General features: G+C 46.5%; 1 protein-coding gene across 5 annotated transcripts in view; it reads right to left on the bottom strand.

Moving 5' to 3' along the window:
• Positions 1-24,998, bottom strand: part of C6H2orf42 (chromosome 6 C2orf42 homolog) — a 75,294-nt gene that overhangs the window by 24,714 nt on the left and 25,582 nt on the right. For all 5 annotated transcript variants that reach the window (XM_063932090.1, XM_063932093.1, XM_063932091.1 and 2 more), the window contains exons 5-8: positions 17,808-17,912; positions 14,988-15,095; positions 14,663-14,763; positions 12,284-12,443 (exon numbers count right to left, since the gene is read on the bottom strand). In XM_063932090.1, the coding sequence (XP_063788160.1) occupies positions 12,284-12,443; positions 14,663-14,763; positions 14,988-15,095; positions 17,808-17,912 (474 nt within the window). The remainder of the gene's footprint in view (positions 1-12,283; positions 12,444-14,662; positions 14,764-14,987; positions 15,096-17,807; positions 17,913-24,998) is intronic.

Below are 24,998 nucleotides of genomic sequence, written 5' to 3'. Positions count from 1 at the left end.
TTATTTTACTAAAAACGTAGTAATTTTGCTGTTGCTCAAGCAACGCTTTTCAGTTGCACTGCTGATCGGTGAGTGATTGACAGGAAGTGGGTGTTTCTGAGCGGCAACTCAGCGTTTTCCCGGCGTTTGCTAAAAAACGCAGGCGTGTCAGGAAAAAACGCAGGAGTGTCTGGAGAAATGGGGGAGTGGCTGGCCGAAGGCAGGGCGTGTTTGTGATGTCAAACCAGGAACGAAACGGACTGATCTGATCGCAATCTGTGAGTAGGTCCGGAGCTACTCAGAAACTGCTAAGAATTATTTAGTAGCAATTCTGCTAATCTTTCGTTAGCAATTCTGCTAAGCTAAGATACACTCCCAGAGGGCGGCGGCCTAGCGTGTGCAATGCTGCTAAAAGCAGCTAGTGAGCGAACAACTAGGAATGACCCCCAAAATTTCTTATTTTTTAAGGGAATTTGTAGTCTGTACGTAAACCTTTAATGCCCTGACAACATCCAGGGAACAGTCCCCTTCTGACACTTGACAAGATGGGACCACAATTGGTTGGTTTATGTGAAAACCCGAAACCACCTTAGGCAAAAACTCTGCCCTGGTACGGAGTTCTGCCCTATCCTCGTGGAAAACAAGAAAAGGACTCTTACAAGATAGGGTTCCCAATTCCGATACCCTCCTTGCCGAAGCCAAGGTAAGCAGCAAGACAGTCTTCCAAGACACATATTTAAGATCTGCCCTTTCCAAAGACTCGAAAAGGTCAGATCTCAAAAATTCGAACACCAGGTTTAAATCCCACGGAGCTGTGGGAGGACGAAAAGGTGGTTGTAGTCTCAACACTCCCTGCAAAAATGTCTGTACCTCCTGTAAGGATGCCAGACGTTGTTGGAAAAAGATTGAAAGGGCCGAGACTTGTACTTTTAAAGACCCCAATCTCAAACTTATGTCCAAACCAGCAAAAAACGCAACAATCTGGTAAGGCGAAATTGTCTGGGGTTCCAACCCTTAGGCTGGCACCAATCCATATATCTCTTCCAGATTCTTTAATAGTGTGCCGCTGTAACCGGCTTTATTGCCGCTAACATGGTAGGGACAGCAAATTTTGGAATACCCCTTTCCTTCAGTATCCTTGTCTCAAGAACCACGCCATTAACCGCAAGCGTTTCAAGTCTGGGTGTAGAAATGGACCCTGTGACAACAGATCTTCCTTCTGCGGCAACCTCCAAGGCACCTCCGCTAGGAGACGCCTCAGATCCGAGTACCAACTTCTGCGAGGCCAGTCCAGTGCTATCAGAATTACCCATGCTGTTTCCCGTTTTACCTTTTTTAACACTCTTGGTAATAGAGGAAATTGTGGAAAGATGTATACCAGATCGTAAGGCCAGTGAATCGCCAGTGCATCCACTGCCTCTGCTGCTGGATCCCGTATCCTGGTCACATATCTCAGAAGCTGATGATTGTGTTGAGATGCCGTAAGATCTACCTGGGGTAACCCCTACCGTCTTACCACTGGCTCGAAGACTTGGGCGTGTAGACTCCACTCTCCTGGGTGCATGTCTTGACAGCTGAGGTTATCTGCCTCCCAGTTGTCCACTCCTGGAATGAAGACTGCCGACAGAATTATGTTGCGCTTTTCTGTCCAAGACAGAATCTTTGTAGCCTCCTTTAAGGCCTTCCTGCTCTTCATTCCTCCTTGACGGTTTATATACGCAGCTGTTGTCACATTGTCCGTGCTGTGCTTGTACTAGACTCTCCGCTTGAAGAGGCGCATTGTAAACGGCTCGTAATTCCAGCACATTTATCGGTAGACGACTCTCGTACTGAGACCACCTCTCCTGAAATTGATGGTTGTTTAGTACTGCACCCCATCCTCTGAGACTTGCATCCGTTGTTAAAATGATCCAATCCCAGATTCCAAAACGTTTCCCGCTGATTGGTCCACAGGAACCTACCACCAAATCAATGAAATTCTGGCCTGAGACGACAAGCGAATCTTCCTGTGAAGACACAGGTGCATACCTACCCCCTGTGCGATCAGGTTCATCTGGAAAGGTCTTGAGTGAAGTCTGCCGTATTCAATTGCTTCGAAAAATGCTACCATCCTCCCTAGAAGCCATATGTAAAGATGTAGAGATAGCGCCTGATTTTGTAAAACCTGGTAAACCATGTTTCTGATGTCTTGAATCTTGTCTTCCGGGAGGAAGACTCAACCGTATCGTGTCCAGGATGAGGACCTAAGAATTGAATTCTTTGGGTTGGTCAGTTGGATTTTTTGAAGTTGACAATCCAACCATGAGTCAGGACCTGATAAGTTATCTGTGCGTCCTGGATCAAGATTTCCGGGGATAGTGCCTTGATAAGAAGGTCGTCCAAATAAGGTATTAATGTTATCCCCACAGACCTCAATTTCGCTACTATGACCGCCATGATCTTTGTGAAGATCCTTGGAGCTGATGATAGAACGAACGGTAGTGCTCTGAATTTAGTGGTTCTTTTCCACAGCAAACTTCAGATATGCTTGATGTGGTGTCCAAATTGGAACATGGCGGTATGCATAAATTCCTGTTGTTCCAACCCTGCAATGACCAACTGTAAAGATTCCATCTTCAACCGGTAAACTGTCAGAAATTGATTTAAAACCTTTAAGTTTAGAATGGATTTGACTGAACCATCTGGTTTGGGTACCACAACAAGATTTGAATTAAAACCTGTCCCTCTCTGTGGTACTGGCACTATCACCTGCTAGAAGCAATTTTTGGATTGCTGTTACCAATGCCCTTGCCTTATGAAAGCACCAAGGTAGACCCATAGTAAACAATTAAATGTGAGGGCGTATTAGAAATTCTATCTTGTATCCCTATGAGACTATATTGTTGACCCAGACTTCTGGAGAGGTTTCGGCCCAGGCTTCCTGAAACCTTGTCAACCGGGCGCCCACCTTGGAGGACTCAAGATGAGATGGGAGACCGTCATGCCACAGTTTTGTCAGTGGGCTTAGAGTCCTGATTTCATGCTGTTGACTGGGAATAGCCTCTGCCTCTGTTTCCACGAGGTTGCCCTCCAAAACTTCTACCTCTGGCACGAAAGGACTGTGTCCTAAATGAAGTAAAAGCCGGACCGGAATAACTCCTTACGGCCGGGAGTGGTTCTAGGATATGTAGTAGGCAGAAATGTCGATTTTACAGCCGTGGCCTGTGAAATCCATTTGTCCAAGTCTGGACCAAACAAAGTCTCCCCAAGTAAGGGAACAGCTTCTACAGCCTTTTTTGAGTCTGAATCCACCTGCCAATCTCTGGGCCATAATATCCGCCTGCACGATACTGCAGAAGTCGAAATACGTGATGCTATCCTACTAGCATCTTTTGCAGCTTGGCAAAGATAAGTGGCTGTCTCACGGATATGCTCCGCTAAGCAAGATATCTCCTCCTGGTTATTATCTTCTGCCACTGCACGAACTATCTGACCAGCCCAAGCAACAATGGCCTTATTAACCCAGGCACTCATCAGCGTCAGTCTGTGGGATGCTCCTGCTGCCACAAAGATGGACTTAAGCGCCGTGTCCAACTTGCGGTCAGAAGCATCCTTTAATGTAGTCACATTTGGTATAGGTAAGATAGTCTTTTTTGACAATCTAGCTAAGGATGCATCCACATTAGGTGGGACCTCCCATTTTGCCTTGGGCAAAGTATAATTTACCACAAACTTCTTGGGTAATTGGAAGCGCTATCTGGATGTTTCCAAGCTTCACCCATCTGTTCCTGGAGTGTCTTAGGAATGGGAAATACTGCCGTTTGTGGCTTTTGAGACTCAAACATATCAAAAACCTCAGGTTCCTTTACCTCTTCCTCCTTGAAATTAAGGACCTGCTTTACGGCTTCAATAAGGGAGTCCAAGCCCTTGACCTCTGAATCCTCCTCTGGAAGAGTAATCTCAAATACCTCTTCTAACGATTCCGTCATCATCATTTACATAGAGACCCTCTTCCTCCTCTGACTCTTCTTGCAATACAGGAAGGGATCTCTTTACTGATTTGCGCACAGGTTTTTCTACCCGTGTAGGCGGAGTAGAAAATGGAATGGAATTCCTCCATAGCCTTAGAAAAATCTGCAGTACATTCTAAATGTTGCTTGCGAGATTCCACCATTTACTTTGAAATATCTGCTAAGACATTTTCCCATGTTCCGGATGTACCACTACCCCCGGCCTGTGCGTTCGTACCCAAACAAGTGTTGCACACTCCGGAGCTGCCAACACTTGTGCTCTTTTTCTCACATTTAGAGCACACGTAGCAAATTTTTGTGGTCTTGGTTGGTGCTTTTGCAGCCATGTTTATAGTACACATACAAACAGCAACCAGCAGTCCTGTCACTCTATTAGAATAGATGGAGACAGACTGTAGGGATTAGGGGAGCAATGAAACAGGGGAGGTACACAGCTGGTTATTAGAAAAACAAATTCAACAAAAATGAAAATTAAAAAATAAGAATTTACTTACCGATAATTCTATTTCTCGGAGTCCGTAGTGGATGCTGGGGTTCCTGAAAGGACCATGGGGAATAGCGGCTCCGCAGGAGACAGGGCACAAAAAGTAAAGCTTTAGGATCAGGTGGTGTGCACTGGCTCCTCCCCCTATGACCCTCCTCCAAGCCTCAGTTAGGTACTGTGCCCGGACGAGCGTACACAATAAGGAAGGATTTATGAATCCCGGGTAAGACTCATACCAGCCACACCAATCACACTGTACAACCTGTGATCTGAACCCAGTTAACAGTATGATAACAGCGGAGCCTCTGAAAAGATGGCTCACAACAATAATAACCCGATTTTTGTAACTATGTACAAGTAATGCAGATAATCCGCACTTGGGATGGGCGCCCAGCATCCACTACGGACTCCGAGAAATAGAATTATCGGTAAGTAAATTCTTATTTTCTCTATCGTCCTAGTGGATGCTGGGGTTCCTGAAAGGACCATGGGGATAATACCAAAGCTCCCAAACGGGCGGGAGAGTGCGGATGACTCTGCAGCACCGAATGAGAGAACTCCAGGTCCTCCTTAGCCAGGGTATCAAATTTGTAGGATTTTACAAACGTGTTTGCCCCTGACTAAATAGCCGCTCGGCAAAGTTGTAAAGCCGAGACCCCTCGGGCAGCCGCCCAAGATGAGCCCACCTTCCTTTTGGAATGGGCATTTACATATTTTGGCTGTGGCAGGCCTGCCACAGAATGTGCAAGCTGAATTGTATTACACATCCAACTAGCAATAGTCTGCTTAGAAGCAAGAGCACCTAGTTTTTTGGGTGCATACAGGATAACAGCAAGTCAGTTTTCCTGACTCCAGCCGTCCTGGAAACATATTTTCAGGGCCCTGACAACATCTAGCAACTTGGAGTCCTCCAAGTCCCTAGTAGGTGCAAGGCACCACAATAAGCTGGTTCAGGTGAAACACTGACACCACCTTAGGGAGAGAACTGGGGACGAGTCCGCAGCTCTGCCCTGTCCGAATGGACAAACAGATATGGCTTTTTTGAGAAAAAACCACCAATTTGACACTCGCCTGGTCCAGGCCAGGGCCAAGAGCATGGTCACTTTTCATGTGAGATGCTTCAAATCCACAGATTTGACTGGTTTTAAACCAATGTGTTTTGAGGAATCCCAGAACTACGTTGAGATCCCACAGTGCCACTGGAGGCACAAAAGGGGGTTGTATATGCAATACTCCCTTGACAAACTTCTGGACTTCAGGAACTGAAGCCAATTCTTTCTGGAAGAAAAATCGACAGGGCCGAAATTTGAACCTTAATGGACCCCAATTTGAGGCCCATAGACACTCCTGTTTGCAAGAAATGCAGGAATCGACCGAGTTGAAATTTCTTCGTGGGGCCTTCCTGGCCTCACACCACGCAACATATTTTCGCCACATGTGGTGATAATGTTGTGCGGTCACCTCCTTTCTGGCTTTGACCAGGGTAGGAATGACCTCTTCCTGAATGCCTTTTCCCTTAGGATCCGGCGTTCCACCGCCATGCCGTCAAACGCAGCTGCGGTAAGTCTTGGAACAGACATGGTACTTGCTGAAACAAGTCCCTTCTTAGCGGCAGAGACCATAAGTCCTCTGTGAGCATCTCTTAAAGTTCCGGGTACCAAGTCCTTCTTGGCCAATCCGGAGCCATGAGTATAGTTCTTACTCCTCTACGTCTTATAATTCTCAGTACCTTAGGTATGAAAAGCAGAGGATGGAACACATACACCGACTGGTACACCCACGGTGTTACCAGAACGTCCACAGCTATTGCCTGAGGGTCTCTTAACCTGGCGCAATACCTGTCCCGTTTTTTGTTCAGACGGGACGCCATCATGTCCACCTTTGGTAATTCCCAACGGTTTACAATTATGTGGAAAACTTCCCCATGAAGTTCCCACTCTGCCGGGTGGAGGTCGTGCCTACTGAGGAAGTCTGCTTCCCAGTTTCCATTCCCGGAATGAAACACTGCTGACAGTGCTATCACATGATTTTCCGCCCAGCGAAAAGTCCTTGCAGTTTTTGCCACTGCCCTCCTGCTTCTTGTGCCGCCCTGTCTATTTACGTGGGCGACTGCCGTGATGTTTTATCCCACTGGATCAATACCGGCTGACCTTGAAGCAGAGGTCTTGCTAAGCTTAGAGCATTATAAATTTACCCTTAGCTATATTTATGTGGAGAAAAATCTCCAGACTTGATCACACTCCCTGGAAATTTTTTCCTTGTGTGACTGCTCCCCAGCCTCTCGGGCTGGCCTCCGTGGTCACCAACATCCAAACTGAATGCCGAATCTGCGGCCCTCTAGAAGATGAGCACTCTGTAACCACCACAGGAGAGACACCCTTGTCCTTGGATATAGGGTTATCCGCTGATGCATCTGAAGATGCGATCCGGACCATTTGTCCAGCAGATCCCACTGAAAAGTTCTTGCATGAAATCTGCCGACTGGAATTGCTTCGAAGGAAGTCACCATTTTTTTTTTTTTTTACCATGGCCCTTGTGCAATGATGCACTGATTTTAGGAGGTTCCTGACTAGCTCGGATAACTCCCTGGCTTTCTCTTCCGGGAGAAACACCTTTTTCTGGACTGTGTCCAGAATCATCCCTAAGCACAGGAGACTTGTTGTCGGGATCAGCTGCGATTTTGGAATATTTAGAATCCACCCCTGCTGTTGTAACAGTATCCGAGATAGTGCTACTCCGACCTCCAACTGTTTCCTGGACTTTGCCCTTATCAGGAGATCGTCCAAGTAAGGGATAATTAAGACGCCTTTTCTTCGAAGAAGAACCATCATTTCGGCCATTACCTTGGTAAAGACCCGGGGTGCCGTAGACAATCCAAACGGCAGCGTCAGAAACTGATAGTGACAGTTCTGTACCACGAACCTGAGGTACCCTTAGTGATAAGGGCAAATTTGGGACATGGAGGTAAGCATCCCTGATGTCTCGGGACACCCGATAGTCCCCTTCTTCCCGGTTCGTTATCACTGCTCTGAGTGACTCCATCTTGATTTGAACCTTTGTAAGTGTTCAAAATTTTTTTTTTTTTTTTAGATTTAGAATAGGTCTCACCTAGCCTTCTGGCTTCAGTACCACAATATAGTGTGGAATAATACCCCTTTTCTTGTTGTAGGAGGGGTAATTTAATTATCACCTGCTGGGAATACAGCCCGTGAATTTTTTCCCATACTGCCTCCTTGTCGGAGGGAGACCTTGGTAAAGCAGACTTCAGGAGCCTGCGCAGGGGAAACGTCTCGACATTCCAAACTGTACCCCTGGGATACTACTTGTAGGATCCAGGGGTCCTGTACGGTCTCAGCGTCATGCTGAGAGCTTGTCAGAAGCGGTGGAACGCTTCTGTTCCTGGGAATGGGCTGCCTGCTGCAGTCTTCTTCCCTTTCCTCTATCCCTGGGCAGATATGACTCTTATAGGGACGAAAGGACTGAAGCTGAAAAGACGGTGTCTTTTTCTGCAGAGATGTGACTTAGGGTAAAAACGGTGGATTTTCCAGCAGTTGCCCTGGCCACCAGGTCCGATGGACCGACCCCAAATAACTCCTCTTCCTTTATACGGCAATACACCTTTGTGCCGTTTGGAATCTGCATCACCTGACCACTGTCGTGTCCATAAACATCTTCTGGCAGATATGGACATCGCACTTACTCTTGATGCCAGAGTGCAAATATCCCTCTGTGCATCTCGCATATATAGAAATACATCCTTTAAATGCTCTATAGTCAATAAAATACTGTCCCTGTCAAGGGTATCAATATTTTTAGTCAGGGAATCCGACCAAGCCACCCCAGCTCTGCACATCCAGGCTGAGGCGATCGCTGGTCGCAGTATAACACCAGTATGTGTGTATATACTTTTTATGATATTTTTCCAGCCTCCTGTCAGCTGGCTCCTTGAGGACGGCCCTATCTATAGACGGTACCGCCACTTGTTCTGATAAGCGTGTGAGCGCCTTATCCACCCTAAGGGGTGTTTCCCAACGCGCCCTAACTTCTGGCGGGAAAGGGTATACCGCCCATATTTTCTATCGGGGGGAACCCACGCATCATCACACACTTCATTTAATTTATCTGATTCAGGAAAAACTACGGTAGTTTTTTCACATCCCACATAATACCCTCTTTTGTGGTACTTGTAGTATCAGAAATATGTAACACCTCCTTCATTGCCCTTAACGTGTGGCCCTAATAAGGAATACGTTTGTTTATTCACCGTCGACACTGGATTCAGTGTCCGTGTCTGTGTCTGTGTCGACCGACTAAAGTAAACGGGCGTTTTAAAACCCCTGACGGTGTTTCTGAGACGTCTGGACCGGTACTAATTGTTTGTCGGCCGTCTCATGTCGTCAACCGACCTTGCAGCGTGTTGACATTATCACGTAATTCCCTAAATAAGCCATCCATTCCGGTGTCGACTCCCTAGAGAGTGACATCACCATTACAGGCAATTGCTCCGCCTCCTCACCAATATCGTCCTCATACATGTCGACACACACGTACCGACACACAGCACACACACAGGGAATGCTCTGATAGAGGACAGGACCCACTAGCCCTTTGGAGAGACAGAGGGAGAGTTTGCCAGCACACACCAAAAACGCTATAATTATATAGGGACAACCTTATATAAGTGTTTTCCCTTATAGCATCTATTATATATTTCTAACGCCAAATTAGTGCCCCCCCTCTCTGTTTTAACCCTGTTTCTGTAGTGCAGTGCAGGGGAGAGCCTGGGAGCCTTCCCTCCAGCCTTTCTGTGAGGGAAAATGGCGCTGTGTGCTGAGGAGATAGGCCCCGCCCCTTTTTCGGCGGCCTCGTCTCCCGCTCTTAACGGATTCTGGCAGGGGTTAAATATCTCCATATAGCCCCCGGAGGCTATATGTGAGGTATTTTTAGCCAAAAAAGGTTTTCATTTGCCTCCCAGGGCGCCCCCCTCCCAGCGCCCTGCACCCTCAGTGACTGCCGTGTGAAGTGTGCTGAGAGGAAAATGGCGCACAGCTGCAGTGCTGTGCGCTACCTTAAGAAGACTGAGGAGTCTTCTGCCGCCGATTCTGGACCTCTTCTCGTTTCAGCATCTGCAAGGGGGCCGGCGGCGAGGCTCCGGTGACCATCCAGGCTGTACCTGTGATCGTCCCTCTGGAGCTAATGTCCAGTAGCCAAGAAGCCAATCCATCCTGCACGCAGGTGAGTTCACTTCTTCTCCCCTAAGTCCCTCGTTGCAGTGATCCTGTTGCCAGCAGGACTCACTGTAAAATAAAAAACCTAAGCTAAACTTTTCTAAGCAGCTCTTTAGGAGAGCCACCTAGATTGCACCCTTCTCGGCCGGGCACAAAAATCTAACTGAGGCTTGGAGGAGGGTCATAGGGGGAGGAGCCAGTGCACACCGCCTGATCCTAAAGCTTTACTTTTTGTGCCCTGTCTCCTGCGGAGCCGCTATTCCCCATGGTCCTTTCAGGAACCCCAGCATCCACTAGGACGATAGAGAAATGTAAATACATTTTTTTTGTACCAGCCATAGGTTTACAAACCCCACACCACCAACTGTTCTTACAGCTTGTCTCAGGCTTGTGCCTCTGTTGAAATCTGATGCTCCACACCTCAGGACCTATTGAGAATCAGTGAGATCTTGGCGCTATGGCAACTAAGAGCCCGCCTTGTTGCTCCCCTCCCTCCTATTCTCCAGCCAGCTCTCTTTACATGCCTTATTCTAACTAAAATGGCCGCCACTTACATTTTAGTCACCTCGCTACCCGTCTTATAATGGCAGGGAGGGCGCTTCTCACCATTGGTTTCCGGAGTTCGCCTCCTGCGCCATAGGAAGACTGCTGAGCTCCCTTGCGCCTCCGCGCCTGCACTTCCCCCGCCTGTCTGGGTCTGTCAAGCCGCTTCTTCTCTGCACGCTGGACGCCTTCCCTCGACTATCGCGCCTGCCGTCAGTAAAAGCCCAGCGGCTCTGGCGGTTACCATCCGGCTCAGAGAAACAAACTGCTGGCGCCAGCTCTCTCTCCTCTGTGAAACTGCTGTGCTCGGTGGGGGAATGCTGCTTTCCACCGGGATCCGTGTCTCACAAATATTCTAGAGAGTATCTTAGTGTAACCTGCTCCCTCCTTTAGTGAGGTGGGATTAGGCCACTGCAATCTTGAAATACACTTCTTTGTGATGTGCTTCTACCTCCTCAGCATAATTCTTCAAATCAAAGAGACGGGGGGCGTGAAGGGGGAGGAGCCAGCTGTGCACTTCAATTGTTTTACATATATTGTGCCACCTCCGGTCTCCATTCTTCACACCCCAGCTGTCTAATCTCCAGTGTCCCCTAGTGGATGACAGAGAAAAAGGCTTGAAATATCTCACTTTGCATGTAATGAGTCTATATAATATATTAGTTTCACCTTTTAAGTTGAATTACTGAAATAAATGAACTTTTGCACGATATTCTAATTTTCTGAGTTTCACCTGTATATGTGGGTTCAGTATGATTTACCGACGGACACAATACTGATGGTCATAATCCCGACAACCATGGTACCTACAGTCAAAATACGGAGGCGGTCAAAATACCGACACTCATTATGCCATGTTCAAAATGCTGACATAGTCTGAATACCGCCTTTTGAAAAGCCGGTATGACAATATACCAACATGAGTTTTTCTGTTGTTTTTTTGGTGTGTCCATGTCGACATGGACACCGTGTAAAGGTCCATACACACTGAGCGCTTTTCCCCGCTGCCCAGCGATGTCAGCGGGGGTGAGCGGCTTTCCATAGCAGGATGATATGGAAAGCCGCTCACTCCGCCGTTCATCTACTGGTAATACCAGTAGATGAACGGCGGTTGCCAGCGATGAAGCGGGAGTGCGAATCAGCGCTCACCGCTTGTCCATACACACTGGGCGGCTTTGAGCTGAAAGCAGCTCAAAACATCAAAAGTGAGCTGCTTTCAGCTCAAAATTGCCCAGTGTGTATGGGCCTTAAGTGTACTGCGTCACCTCGCATGCTTCGGGCACGGTGCCTCGCTGAGCTCGTCATACTATTATTTTCCCCCCCAGGTCCACTGGGATGGTAAGTATGAACAAGTCTGTTTTAAGGAAAAAAATCTTTAATAACGCATGTCTGCATTTTGGCATGATGGGATTTCAAATGTCAGTATTCTGACTATGTCGGCATTTTGAACATGTCGGTATAATGAATGTTGGTATTTTGACCGTGACGGTATTTTGACTGTCGGTCAATGGCTATCGGGATTATGACTGTCTGTACTGTGTCCGTTGGTAAATCAACTGCTACCCCTATATTTAATAGCCTTATGGGGATATGCAATTTGCTCCAGTAATCTCAGAGCTGTTGATTTCACACACCCCTGCCTATTTAATTGCAGCCGGTTTTTAAGGCATTTTCGCCAATGCCTTTACATCTTTTTTTTTTTTTTGTGAAAAGGCATTGGCGAAAAATCCCTCAAAATAGCTGATCCACATGTCTTTCGCTCCTGCTGAATTTTTCACCTAGGCGAAAAAACGGCCCTGCTATTGAATAGAGTGAATACCCATTCGGCCTAAAAATAGTGAAAAGTCATGTTTTTTTACACCTAAGCAAGAAAACCCTGACCTAATACCATCCCCCCTTAGGCACCAATAGTTCCTGTGTCTGTATATCATGTAGAATTTCATTATAAGCAACTATATTGTCTGCCTGCACGTAGATCACTACATTGCTGGCTTTTAATTCTGTAGTGCAAATAAGAAATAATAAAATCCAAGACATACCAACTTTTAGAAACGTTTTTAATTCCAGGGGCCGGATGGGCTGTTTTTCTAGCCGTCCGTAAGTTTCTGCAATGTTTTCCACCTCCACCTTAGGACATTTGAATAGATCAAATGTTCCGTCTCTGTTCTGAACAAAACTTCTGGTAATTTCGAGCGGCATCTGAGCGAACAATAAAACAAAACAAATCCACTATTACCAGACACTATAAAACAGTAATAACTACAGTGTTTGGGTCATGCACTTAGGGCCTTATCTGTGTGAAGTACGTACGTGCTCCCAATGTTTGAATGAGCTTCCGTCGAGGGCTCCGCTTTCCTCTCATACCCCAGAAACATACTGGTAGGTTGTCTTATAACAAAATGGAGCCATTCGGGGTGCATGGATGAGAATTTAGAATGAAAGCTCCACTGGGACAGGAACAGACTACATATTTTCTCAATCTTTACTCTCCCAAAATCCACCTATAGCCTATCATATTCCCACCTGATATAACTCCCTCTGCATGTTTTACAAGCTACAAGCCCATTTCACTTCCAGCAAGGTTGTTTTCTCCCTTTCTTTGTCTCACGTCAGAATAGCCTTCATCAACCTAATATGGTAGTTTTGTTTTTAGGTTTCATTGGCATTTAAACAGTGGGAACTACCACAACAATACCCGACCACAACGTCAGGTATTGATCAGGACTACTTTTGAAGTGGATCCTAGCTAACTGACCAGTGTGTTTTGTGGACATAATTGCAAGCTGGCACAAGGAATTTTCTGGAGACTACAATCAGTGTACATTTAGTCTTTGTGAGAGGACTTTGGATATTCACAAAAGACTGGTAATACCCATCTGTAATCTATGATGGAAAATCTACAAGAGACTGGTAACGTTCACATACGCGCTGTTTTTTTCTTGTTTGTAACTGTAAAGGTTCAAAAGATTGGATCTACAAATGGACATTACAGATGTTATCTTTTCTGCCACGGACAGAAACACAGAGTTTGTGGCAACCTGGTTTTATTGGTTAGAATTTACAGAATCAGTTGACTACCTTATATGGGATGGTATCAGGATCCTGGCACATGGGATGCCGGAAGTCAAAATAATGAAGGCGGCATCCCGACGCTCAGGATCCTGACACCTATTTGGTAAGTAAACTACCGCTTACCTCCCTAACCATCTGTTCCCGCAGCCTGACCCTAACCCTTCCCCTCCCACAGCCTACCCCTAATCCCCCCTTCCCACAGCATAATCCTAATCCTTCCCCCCCGCACTGACTAACCCTAACCCTCCCCAGGGGTGCCTAACCCTAACCCTCCCTCAAAACAGCCTAACCCTAACCTTTTCCGAACGGATCCCATATAATTAGTGCGCCATGAAGAGAAGAGTGGGGATTACTTTATACCTTATGGTTTCCAGGACGGCTGTTTATGGCCTGCAGATGTACTTTTAGTGTAACGCCTCTTCCCCCTCCCTTTCATATCTCACACCCTGTCTCTTTCCTTTGTCTCATTTGTTTTCCTCTCAATTACTGAAAAACCAGCACCACTGTTTGTGTAAGCCTTACGTACTATACTCTTTGTATGTACTATTGGTATTCAAAAAATATATATAATTTGACACATGGTGTCTATATATAGTAGATACATGGTTAACACAGGTATAGGCGTGATAAAGGGATATACAGGTTGAGTATCCCTTATCCAAAATGCTTGGGACCAGAGGTATTTTGGATATCGGATTTTTCCGTATTTTGGAATAATTGCATACCATAATGAGATATCATGGTGATGGGACCTAACTCCAAGCACAGAATACATTTATGTTACATATACACCTTATACACACAGCTGGAAGGTAATTTTAGCCAATATTTTTTGTAACTTTGTGCATTGAACAAAGTGTATCTATAGTCACAAAATTAATTTATGTTTCATATACACCTTATATACACAGCCTGAAGGTCATTTAATACAATATTTTTAATAACTGTGTGTATTAAACAACGTTTGTGTACATTGAGCCATCAAAAAACAAAGGTTTCACTATCTCACTCTCACGCAAAAAAGTCCGTATTTCGGAATATTCCGTATTTCGGAATATTTGGATATGGGATACTCAACCTGTATTTAGTTTCCAGCACTCTTTTATTCTTATGTATTGATGTACATCAGTAGACTCATACAAGCTTCCATGAACTCTTGCATCTATTAGTGCTGCCTGGAAGGTTATACCTGATCTGGACCTACACCCAGACCAGCCTTCAGCCAGCGAAATGGAGATGTTGCGGACAGAAGTATAGTAATAAATAGCCAGCATGTACAGATTACAACACAGGATTTCCCCCCCAATTAATAACAGAACAAACATGAATGAGCGCTGACCCCTTACCTCTAGCGTGTCAAAGATCTGCTTGACATGTAAAATGTTGGTTATGTGCCAGGTGTACTTGGAAAAGGTCCCCAGGGGGAGGGCATCTTTTCTCACGAAAGCTGGAATATAAAACCATCCAATTATACCTCTGATGAGGCAATATCCCGACCCAATCCCATGACTGAACAATTAGTATTAGTGGCGGTCTGCAGCACCCAATCTCTGCTTACATACGGCAGAGGTATTTATCTGATGAGTTACAGCTGCACTGGATACTTCAGTCGATTTAAGTGAGATATTTCTATTATAGAAAATAAAAATAAGACTTAGTTTAGGAGAGTACCTGTGGTGCAGTTGGGAAGCCGCATGCGTGCATTACCCATAAACAGCCTCTGTGACAGCGCATCAAAGAAAGACTGGGGAATGTGGAACACCAGAGGCTCCGGCTTACCTGGAACATAAACAAGAACGACAACGTTTTTTGGGGACGAATCAATAAGCGAGAGATTCTCTTCACAAACTAACATGTATGCAAAAGGAAATCATGTAATTAATTTATGGCCACAGAAGCTTATTATGGCATTGGCCTTACGAGGCTGGTCAAATCCCAGGGGCCAGGTAGACAATGTTCATATAAAAGGACTGCGAGTAATTACGCTAGATAATACCCATAGACAAACGTCTTTCCTGGTTCTCTAACAGATCCTGCGGGCTCAGACATCTGACTGAGCAGTTCCTGAATACATCCTTATGGTATTACACTTTGTACATGGTCACCAGTGAGCTATACATGCTGCAATATTACATGATCATCATTTGTGTTTGGGGCTAGTAAGTTGCAGTCAGTAGAGCTTATTTACCAACCCTGCTTTTCATGCAAAGTCTGTCCATCACAAGTTAGACAATGACTGACTGCACTTAAGAGGGGTACACTTGATTGCTTAGATTTTAAGAATGGATCTCTCGTGTGCATGCCCCCCCAGCGATAGCGATGCGCGGCCCCGCGCGTCGCTACCGTCGGTGCTAGATTGAGCCTGCATGTTCAAGATGTGATGTGTGCAGAGCAGTCTGTGACAGATCGCTCAGCACACATCTCTTTAGTGTGTACTGGCCTTAAGCCGAAAGCATAAATTGCACTTAGGGCCTAATTCAGATCTGACCGCAGCAGCAAATTTGTTAGCTAACGGGCAAAACCATGTGCACTGCAGGGGGAGCAGATATAACATGTGCAGAGAGAGAGAGTTAGATTCTGGCCAGAGCCGCCACTAGTAGTGGAAGAAGTCCTCTGGTATTCCTTTGAGAAAGTCACGTAATTCGTGACGAAACGCGTTAGCCTCCTCCCCTCATACTCTGATCACCGAATCTACCTCACCGGCACTGTTCACCCACGGGGACGCTCCCCGCCCTACCAGAGGACTTTTTCCACTACCAGTGGCGCCTCTGGCCAGCGCTATTGCACAGCGCCTCTTCCCGCTATTAGCGGCTACTATCATCCACGGGGAAGCTCCCCGTCTCTCACCAGAGGACGTCTCAGTGGTGGCTCCGGCTAGCGCTATTGCACAGCGCCTTCCTCCGCTATCAGTAGCTACCAACAGCGGCTCTGACTAGTATCATCGGAGAGCATCTCTCCCCTGCATTTACTAAGTGGGCACTACTAAGGATTTCCACCAGCCCACGGGAGAGCACAGGAACACTACAAGAAGCGGCCCCTGTCAGCGCACCCGTGTTTTATTCCTCTCCTTCATCATCACACTAGTGGGCAAATTAGAGGACTTCACCGAGGACACTCAGTGGCACCAGCCCACAGGAAAGGTAATACCACATACACCTATTGTCATATGAATATATTGCCGGGACTTCTACCATTCATCAGTGTTAAGTGCACGCTGCCTCTGCACTTATACAAAGTTTGACGTTTCCTTTATTGCTTACATAGAGGGAAATCCCTGGAGAGATACACCAATCAGTCATACCAGTGTTATAAATTCTAAACAGTACTGTTATTGCAAACTGAACTGAGTTAATTTCACATACAAGAAAAGATACTTTCTATGTGGATACTGTTTATTCAAAATATTTTCGGTGATTCAGAGTAGATACTTTATCTATTGATGTATTGTATACATGTATATTTATTATTAGTGTTTTATCATAACAAATAAATAATCTTTTACATATTATATAATTGTCAGCTCTCCATATACATGGTCTATGTGTAATACCCTAAGCGCAGTCGTTCTTTTTCCTTTCAACTATGGCAGGTGCAGTCTGACTATGGCGTCTGTTGCTGCGGGTGTGCGTCTGAGAACTCAGCCGTTGTCACTCACAGACATGCAACACTCCCATAACAAGCCCATGAGACAGACCTTTATTGCGTTCACTTCTAGTTACTGCCCAGGAACGCCAAACACTTTGCCACCTCATTTCTGACATATGCAGCGCAGGGGGTACTCTGATTTCTACTGCACATGCGCAGTTGCAAATAATTGCTCGACTACATGACCATCAGCATTTCGTGCACCTCTATATCTCAATGGCCTTGGGGACTCTCCCGCTCCCCCCCCGTTCCAGGGTCCAGTAGGGGCTGGAGCAGCTGAGTTCTCTCAATCACAAAGTTAATGAGGAATAAAATAAAACATTACATGCTGCACAAGCACGAACATAAAAAGACAAGCTTTGATTGGGCAAGTGGGGGGAGCCACAAATTTAGTTGCATTTAGTGGCTACACAAGAACCAGAGCTCCTTATACCCTAAAGCTGGCAGTTCTACCAAATATAATGAATAAGAAGACTATAGTGTATATGTTCGTGAAGCTCTTTTGAAACCCATTGTGTGCTGCGATTGCAGTGTCTGTAACCGTATGAAATGGACAACTATCAACATTTGCTTCCTGCCCTTTATAAAGGCTGATAAGTGTTCTGAAATCACAGCGCTGCGCTTTATATATAAAGGGCAGTTCCTTATCCATACCAGGATGTCTCTCCAGCATCTGAATTTTAACAAAATGCTATGAGCAAACCCAAACTGTGTAACCTATGAGCCGTTATCACAGGGAAACAACAAGTCGCTGTTCTAAGTCCTCCACAGGATACTGACCGGCCTCCCATATTTATAGCTCCATCAGACTTAGTTTAACACCTTCACATGCAAGCAGCTACATACCATCAAACTGATAATGCATGGTCTGGTGGATTCTTTCAGTCACACTGGACAGCCAGTCCATGAAGGTAAGGGACACTTGAGTCTCGTCCATCAGCTGACTACACGCTGAGAAGAGGAAGCAAGAAGTACTGGATCAACTGGTCTTGCCTTGGTTGTATGCATTAAGGTAATCAGACATTGTAAAAGATATCAGATGGAAAGCAGCAAAGCAGAGCAATGTAGCAAGTTTGGTGATGTGATTATCAGGTATCTGAAAGGAACATTCATTAAAATTCAGGAATAGTATGGAAGGGTTTTACTGCACGAGAACCAGATACACCAAATTATATATGCTGGTTATTAACACACTTGCCATTCACTAGCACTATTACCAGTCACAAGTATGTGTATTATGCGGCTCACAGTGTACTGCATTTGAATGCAACAATTATGTTACTCATACACGGACTGTATTGTAATCAGGAAAGCAACATTAAAAACACATAGATTTCCATTTACTACTCATGCAACAGATAAGATCCAATTGTTCTACCTCATGAATTTAACACAACTTGTAATGTGTAAAAAAAAAAAAAAAAAAAGTAAAAGTAAAAGCGTCCAATGCCCTCTATCAGTATTGGCAACCATCAGTAAATAAGTCACATTTATGAAAGGAAGCTCAAAAAATAGGATTTTAATACCTACTGGTAAATCCTTTTCTCCTAGTCCGTAGAGGATGCCGGGGACTCCAAAAGGACCATGGGGTATAGACGGGATCCGCAGGAGACATGGGCACACTAAAAGACTTTGACTGGGTGTGAACTGGCTCCTCCCTCTATGCCCCTCCTCCAGACCTCAGTTATAGGAACTGTGCCCAGGGGAGACGGACATTTCGAGGAAAAGGATTTTTGTTAAACTAAGGGCGAGATACATACCAGCTCACACCACAAACACACCGTACAACTGGATTAGCAGGAATACCAGATAACAGTATGAACTAACAATAGCAACAAGCTAAATATAATTGATACACAACCTTCCTGTAACCGAAAACAACAAGTATCAATACAAAAGCAAGTAACAGTCCGCACTGGGATAGGCGGCCAGCATCCTCTACGGACTAGGAGAAAAGGATTTACCGGTAGGTATTAAAATCCTATTTTCTCTTACGTCCTAGAGGATGCTGGGGACTCCAAAAAGGACCATGGGGTCTATACCAAAGCTCCAGACCGGGCGGGAGAGTGCGGACGACTCTGCAGCACCGATTGAGCAAACATGAGGTCCTCCTCAGCCAGGGTATCAAACTTGTAGAACTTAGCAAAAGTGTTTGAACCCGACCACATAGCTGCTCGGCAAAGTTGAAGAGCCGAGACCCCTCGGGCAGCCGCCCAATATGAGCCCACCTTACTGGTAGAATGGGCCTTTATTGACTTCGGCAATGGCAAACACAGCCGAAGAATGAGCGTGCTGAATCGTATTACAAATCCAGCGTGCAATAGTCTGCTTGGAAGCAGGATTTCCAATCTTGTTGGAAGCATACAGGACAAACAGAGCTTCGGTTTTCCTAACAAGAGCCGTTCTGGCGACATAAATTTTCAAAGCTCTTACGACATCAAGAGATTTTGGGACTGCCACAGCATCCGTAGTCCTCAATTCCGCTCTATCCACATGAAAAATCAAATATGGGCTCTTGTGAGACAAAGCCGCCAATTCTGACACTCGTCTGGCAGAAGCATGACAAAAGCATGACCACTTTCCAAGTGAGAAACTTTAACTCAACCTTTCGCAAAGGTTCAAACCAGTGAGACATAAGAAACTGTAACACCACTTCAAGATCCCACGGTGCCACGGGTGGCACAAATGGAGGATGGATATGCAGCACTCCCTTCACGAAAGTCTGAACCTCAGGAAGGGCGGCCAATTCTTTTTGAAAGAAAATAGATAAAGCCGAAATCTGCACTTTGATGGAACCCAATTTCAGGCCTGCATCCATGCCTGCCTGCAAAAAATGAAGGAAACGACCCAAGTGAAATTCCTCCGCAGGAGCTGTTTTGGTTTCACACCACGACCCATATTTTCTCCAAATAAGGTGATAATGTTTTGCCGTGACCTCCTTTCTAGCCTTAAGGAGAGTGGGGATGACTTGCACGGGAATACCTTTACGAGCTACGATTTGGCGTTCAACCTCCACGCCGTCAAACGCAGCAGCGGTAAGTCTGGAAACACGCATGGCCCCTGCAGTAACAGGTACTCTCTTAGAGGAAGCGGCCAAGGATCTTCTATGAGCAATTCCCGAAGATCCGGATACCAGGCCCTCCGTGGCCAATCTGGAACGACGAGTATTGCATGAACCCTTGTTCGTCTTATGATTCTCAGCACTCTTGGAATGAGAGGAAGCGGGGGCAACACATACGCCGACTGAAACACCCACGGAGTTACCAGGGCGTCCACTGCACTGGCTTGGGGGTCCCTTGACCTGGAACAATACCTCGGAAGCTTCTTGTTGAAGCGAGACGCCATCATGTCTATTTGAGGGATTCCCCAACGCCTTGTCACTTCTACAAACACCTCTGGATGAAGGGCCCACTCTCCTGGATGGAGATCGTGTCTGCTGAGGAAGTCTGCTTCCCAGTTGTCCACGCCCGGAAGGAAAACTGCTGACAGAGCGCTCACGTGCTGTTCCGCCCAGCGGAGAACTCTTGTGGCCTCCGCCATTGCCGCCCTGCTCTTTGTTCCGCCCTGGCGGTTTACGTACGCCACCGCTGTTATGTTGTCCGACTGGATCAGGACAGGTAGACCTTGAAGAAGGTTCTTCGCTTGCAGAAGGCCGTTGTAAATGGCTCTTAACTCCAGAACATTTATGTGGAGACAAGATTCCTGGCTTGACCATTTTCCCTGGAAACTTCTTCCTTGTGTGACTGCACCCCAGCCCCGGAGACTTGCATCTGTGGTCAGCAGGACCCAATCCTGGATTCCGAATCTGCGTCCCTCTAGAACAGAGGTTCTCAAACTCGGTCCTCGGGGGCACACACAGTGCATGTTTTGCAGGTCTCCTCACAGAATCGCAAGTGAAATAATTAGCTCCACCTGTGGACCTTTTAAAATGTGTCAGTGAGTAATTAATACACCTGTGCACCTGCTGGGTTACCTGCAAAACATGCACTGTGTGTGCCCCCGAGGACCGAGTTTGAGAACCTCTGCTCTAGAAGGTGAGAACTTTGCAGCCACCACAGGAGAGAAATTCTGGTCCTGGAAGATAGACTTATTTTCCGGTGCATGTGCAGGTGAGACCCGGACCATTTGTTCAGCAGATCCCACTGAAACACCCGGGCATGAAACCTGCCAAACGGAATGGCTTCGTAAGCCGCAACCATCTTCCCTAGCACTCGAGTGCATTGATGAATCAACACTCTTACGGGTTTCAGAATCTCCTTGACCATGGTCTGGATTTCCAGAGCTTTTTCTGCCGGAAGAAACACTCTCCGTAGTTCCGTGTCTAGGATCATGGCCAAGAAGGGCAGCCGAGTTGTCGGACTCAACTGAGACTTTGGCAAATTGAGAATCCAACCATGATGTTGCAGAACCGTCAGGGAGAGTTCCACACTTCTTAGCAACTGCTCTTTTGATCTCACCTTTATCAGGAGATCGTCCAAGTATGGGATAATTGTGACACCCTGCTTGCGTAGGAGTACCATCATTTCCGCCATCACCTTGGTGAAGACCCTCGGGGGCGTGGAAAGCCCAAACGGCAACGTCTGAAATTGGTAATGACAATCCTGCACCGCAAATCTTAGGAAGGTCTGATGAGGAGGATATATCGGGACGTGTAAGTAGGCATCCTTTATGTCGACTGACGCCATAAAATCCCCCCCCTTCTAAACTGGAGATCACAGCTCGAAGAGATTCCATCTTGAACTTGAAAGTTTTCAAGTATGGATTGAGGGATTTTAGGTTCAGAATCGGTCTGACCGAGCCGTCCGGCTTCGGCACGACAAAGAGGCTCGAATAGAACCCTTCCCCCCGTTGGGACAATGACCCTATATTGACACAGCTTTTGTATCGCAGCGTTTATTACTTCTCTTTCTGGAAGAGAAACTGGCAAGGCCGATTTGAAAAAGCGGCGGGGGGGGGGGGGGTATCTCCTGAAACTCTAGTTTGTACCCTTGGGACACTATGTCTAAGACCCAAGGATCCAGGGCCGATTGAAACCAGACCTGACTGAAGATTCGGAGATGGCACCCCACCGGCACAGACTCCCGTAGGGGAGCCCCAGCGTCATGCGGTGGACTTGGCAGAGGCGGGGGAGGACTTTTGGTCCTGGGCGCCAGACACAGCAGGCGACCTTTTTCCCCTTCCTCTACCTTTTGAAGCGAGGATGGACGAACCCCTTCCTTTTTTGTATTTATTAGGCCGAAAGGACTGCATCTGATAATGGTGCGCCTTTTTCTGTTGTGCGGGAACATAAGGAAGAAAAGATTACTTACCCGCAGTAGCTGTAGACACCAGGTCAGCAAGGCCCTCACCGAACAAGACACTACCTTTAAAAGGGAGAGCTTCCATAGCTTTCTTGGAGTCGGCATCAGCATTCCATTGATGAATCCACAGCGCCCTCCTGGCCGAGAACGCCATGGCATTGGCCCTTGATCCCAAGAGGCCAATATCCCTCGCCGCATCCTTTAGGTAATCTGCAGCGTCCTTGATATAACCAAGAGTCAAAAGAATGTTATCCTTATCAAGGGTATCCATATCAGAAGCTAAATTATCAGCCCACTTAGCAATAGCACTACTCACCCACGCCGATGCCACAGCAGGTCTGAGGAGTGCACCAGTAGTAACGAAAATGGCCTTCAATGTCGTCTCCTGCTTGCGATCTGCCGGATCCTTGAGGGCAGCCGTGTCAGGAGACGGAAGCGCCACCTTTTTGGATAGTCGGGACAGAGCCTTGTCCACGTTGGGTGACGACTCCCATTTCTCCCTGTCATCAGAGGGGAAAGGATATGCCATAAAAATTCTCTTGGGAATCTGCCACCTTTTGTCAGGCGACTCCCAAGCCTTTTCACAAAGAGCGTTCAGTTCATGAAAGGGGGGAAACTTTACCGCAGGCTTTTTCCCTTTAAATAAACAAACAAACAAACAAACAAACAAACCCTTGTATCTGGAACAGGAGGTTCCTCAGAAATATGTAAAACATCTTTAATAGCCACAATCATGTACTGAATAATCTTAACCAGTTTCGGATGTAAACTGGCCTCATTGAAGTCGACACTGGAATCAGAGTCTGTGTCGGTATCTGTATCTGCCATCTGGGTAAACGTTTTTGTGACCCTGAGGGGGTCTGTACCGGAGACAAAGCGTCCTCCATGGATTTTCTCCATGTTTGTGTCTGAGAATCAGATTTATCTAGCCTCTTAGACAATAATGCCACGTTTGCATTCAATGTACTCAACATATTTACCCAATCAGCAGTCGGCTGTGCCAACAGAGTCATTCCCAAATCTTTCTCCGCGCTCCCAGTAATGAGGAACACTCAGCCTCAGACATGTCGACACACAGTACCGACACACCCACACTCACACCGGCCAAAAGGGGACAGACCCACAGGGAAGCCTGAAGAGAGAACACAGAGGGAGTATGCCAGCTCACACCCCTGCGCCCATATACTACTAAATAAATAATATATGATGGCTGCGCTGTAATTATAATAGGATTTTGGTACTCACCGTTAAATCCTTTTCTCCTAGTCCGTAGAGGATGCTGGGGACTCCAAAAGGACCATGGGGTATAGACAGGATCCGCAGGAGCTTGGGCACACTAAAAGACTTAAGACTGGGTGTGAACTGGCTCCTCCCTCTATGCCCCTCCTCCAGACCTCAGTTATAGGAACTGTGCCCAGGAGAGACGGACATTACAAGGAAAGATTTTTGTCTCAACTAAGGGCTACCAAAGTACCAGCCCACACCATAAACATACCGTACAACCGGAACAACACCAAACCAGATAACAGTATGCATAAAACTCCAGCAACCAGCTGCAACAACCCAATACACAAGTCGTGTATAAACTAACTTAACCAGTAAGAAAATATATATAAAGCAAGAAATAGTCCGCACTGGGACGGGCGCCCAGCATCCTCTATGGACTAGGAGAAAAGGATTTAACGGTGAGTACCAAAATCCTATTTTCTCTTACGTCCTAGAGGATGCTGGGGACTCCAAAAGGACCATGGGGATTATACCAAAGCTCCGTAACGGGCGGGAGAGTGCGGACGACTCTGCAGCACCGACTGAGCAAACGCCAGGTCCTCATCGGCCAGGGTATCGAACTTATAGAATTTAGCAAAAGTGTTCGAACCCGACCAAGTAGCCGCTCGGCAAAGCTGTAGTGCCGAAACACCTCGGGCAGCCGCCCAAGAGGAGCCCACCTTCCTGGTAGAATGGGCTTTAACCGACTTCGGCACCGGCAACCCCACCGAAGAATGAGCTTGCTGGATCGTACTACAAATCCGGCGTGCAATAGTCTGTTTTGACGCGGGATGACCAACCTTGTTGGCCGCATACAAAACAAACGCTTCAGTTTTCCTAGTAACAGCTGTCCAAGAAACGTAAACTTTTAACGCTCTTACAACATCCAGAGATTTTGGAATCGCCACTTCTTCCGTAGCCGCCGGAACAACAATAGGTTTGTTAATGTGAAACGACGAAACCACCTTTGGCAGAAATTGTTGACGAGTCCTCAATTCCGCCCTATCCGAATGAAAAATCAAGTACGGACTCTTATGAGATAAAGCTGCCAATTCCGATACTCGCCTGGCAGATGCCAGCGCCAAAAGCATAACCACCTGCCAAGTGAGAAACTTCAACTCAACCTTCCGCAAAGGTTCAAACCAGGAAGACATGAGGAACCGCAAAACGACATCAAGGTCCCATGGTGCTACAGGCGGTACAAACGGTGGATTGATATGCATTACACCCTTCACAAAAGTCTGAACCTCTGGGAGGGCAGCTAACTCTTTTTGAAAGAAAATAGACAAAGCCGAAATTTGCACTTTGATGGAACCCAATTTCAGGCCAGCATCTACACCCGCCTGTAAAAAGTGGAGAAAACGACCCAAGTGAAAATCCTCCGCAGGAGTCTTTTTAACCTCACACCAGGAAACATACTTCCTCCAGATACGGTGATAGTGTTTCGCCGTAACCTCTTTCCTAGCCTTAA

Source organism: Pseudophryne corroboree, chromosome 6, assembly GCF_028390025.1.
Source record: "Pseudophryne corroboree isolate aPseCor3 chromosome 6, aPseCor3.hap2, whole genome shotgun sequence".
Lineage (NCBI taxonomy): Eukaryota > Metazoa > Chordata > Amphibia > Anura > Myobatrachidae > Pseudophryne > Pseudophryne corroboree.
This window is presented reverse-complemented; position numbering and strand designations above follow the sequence as displayed.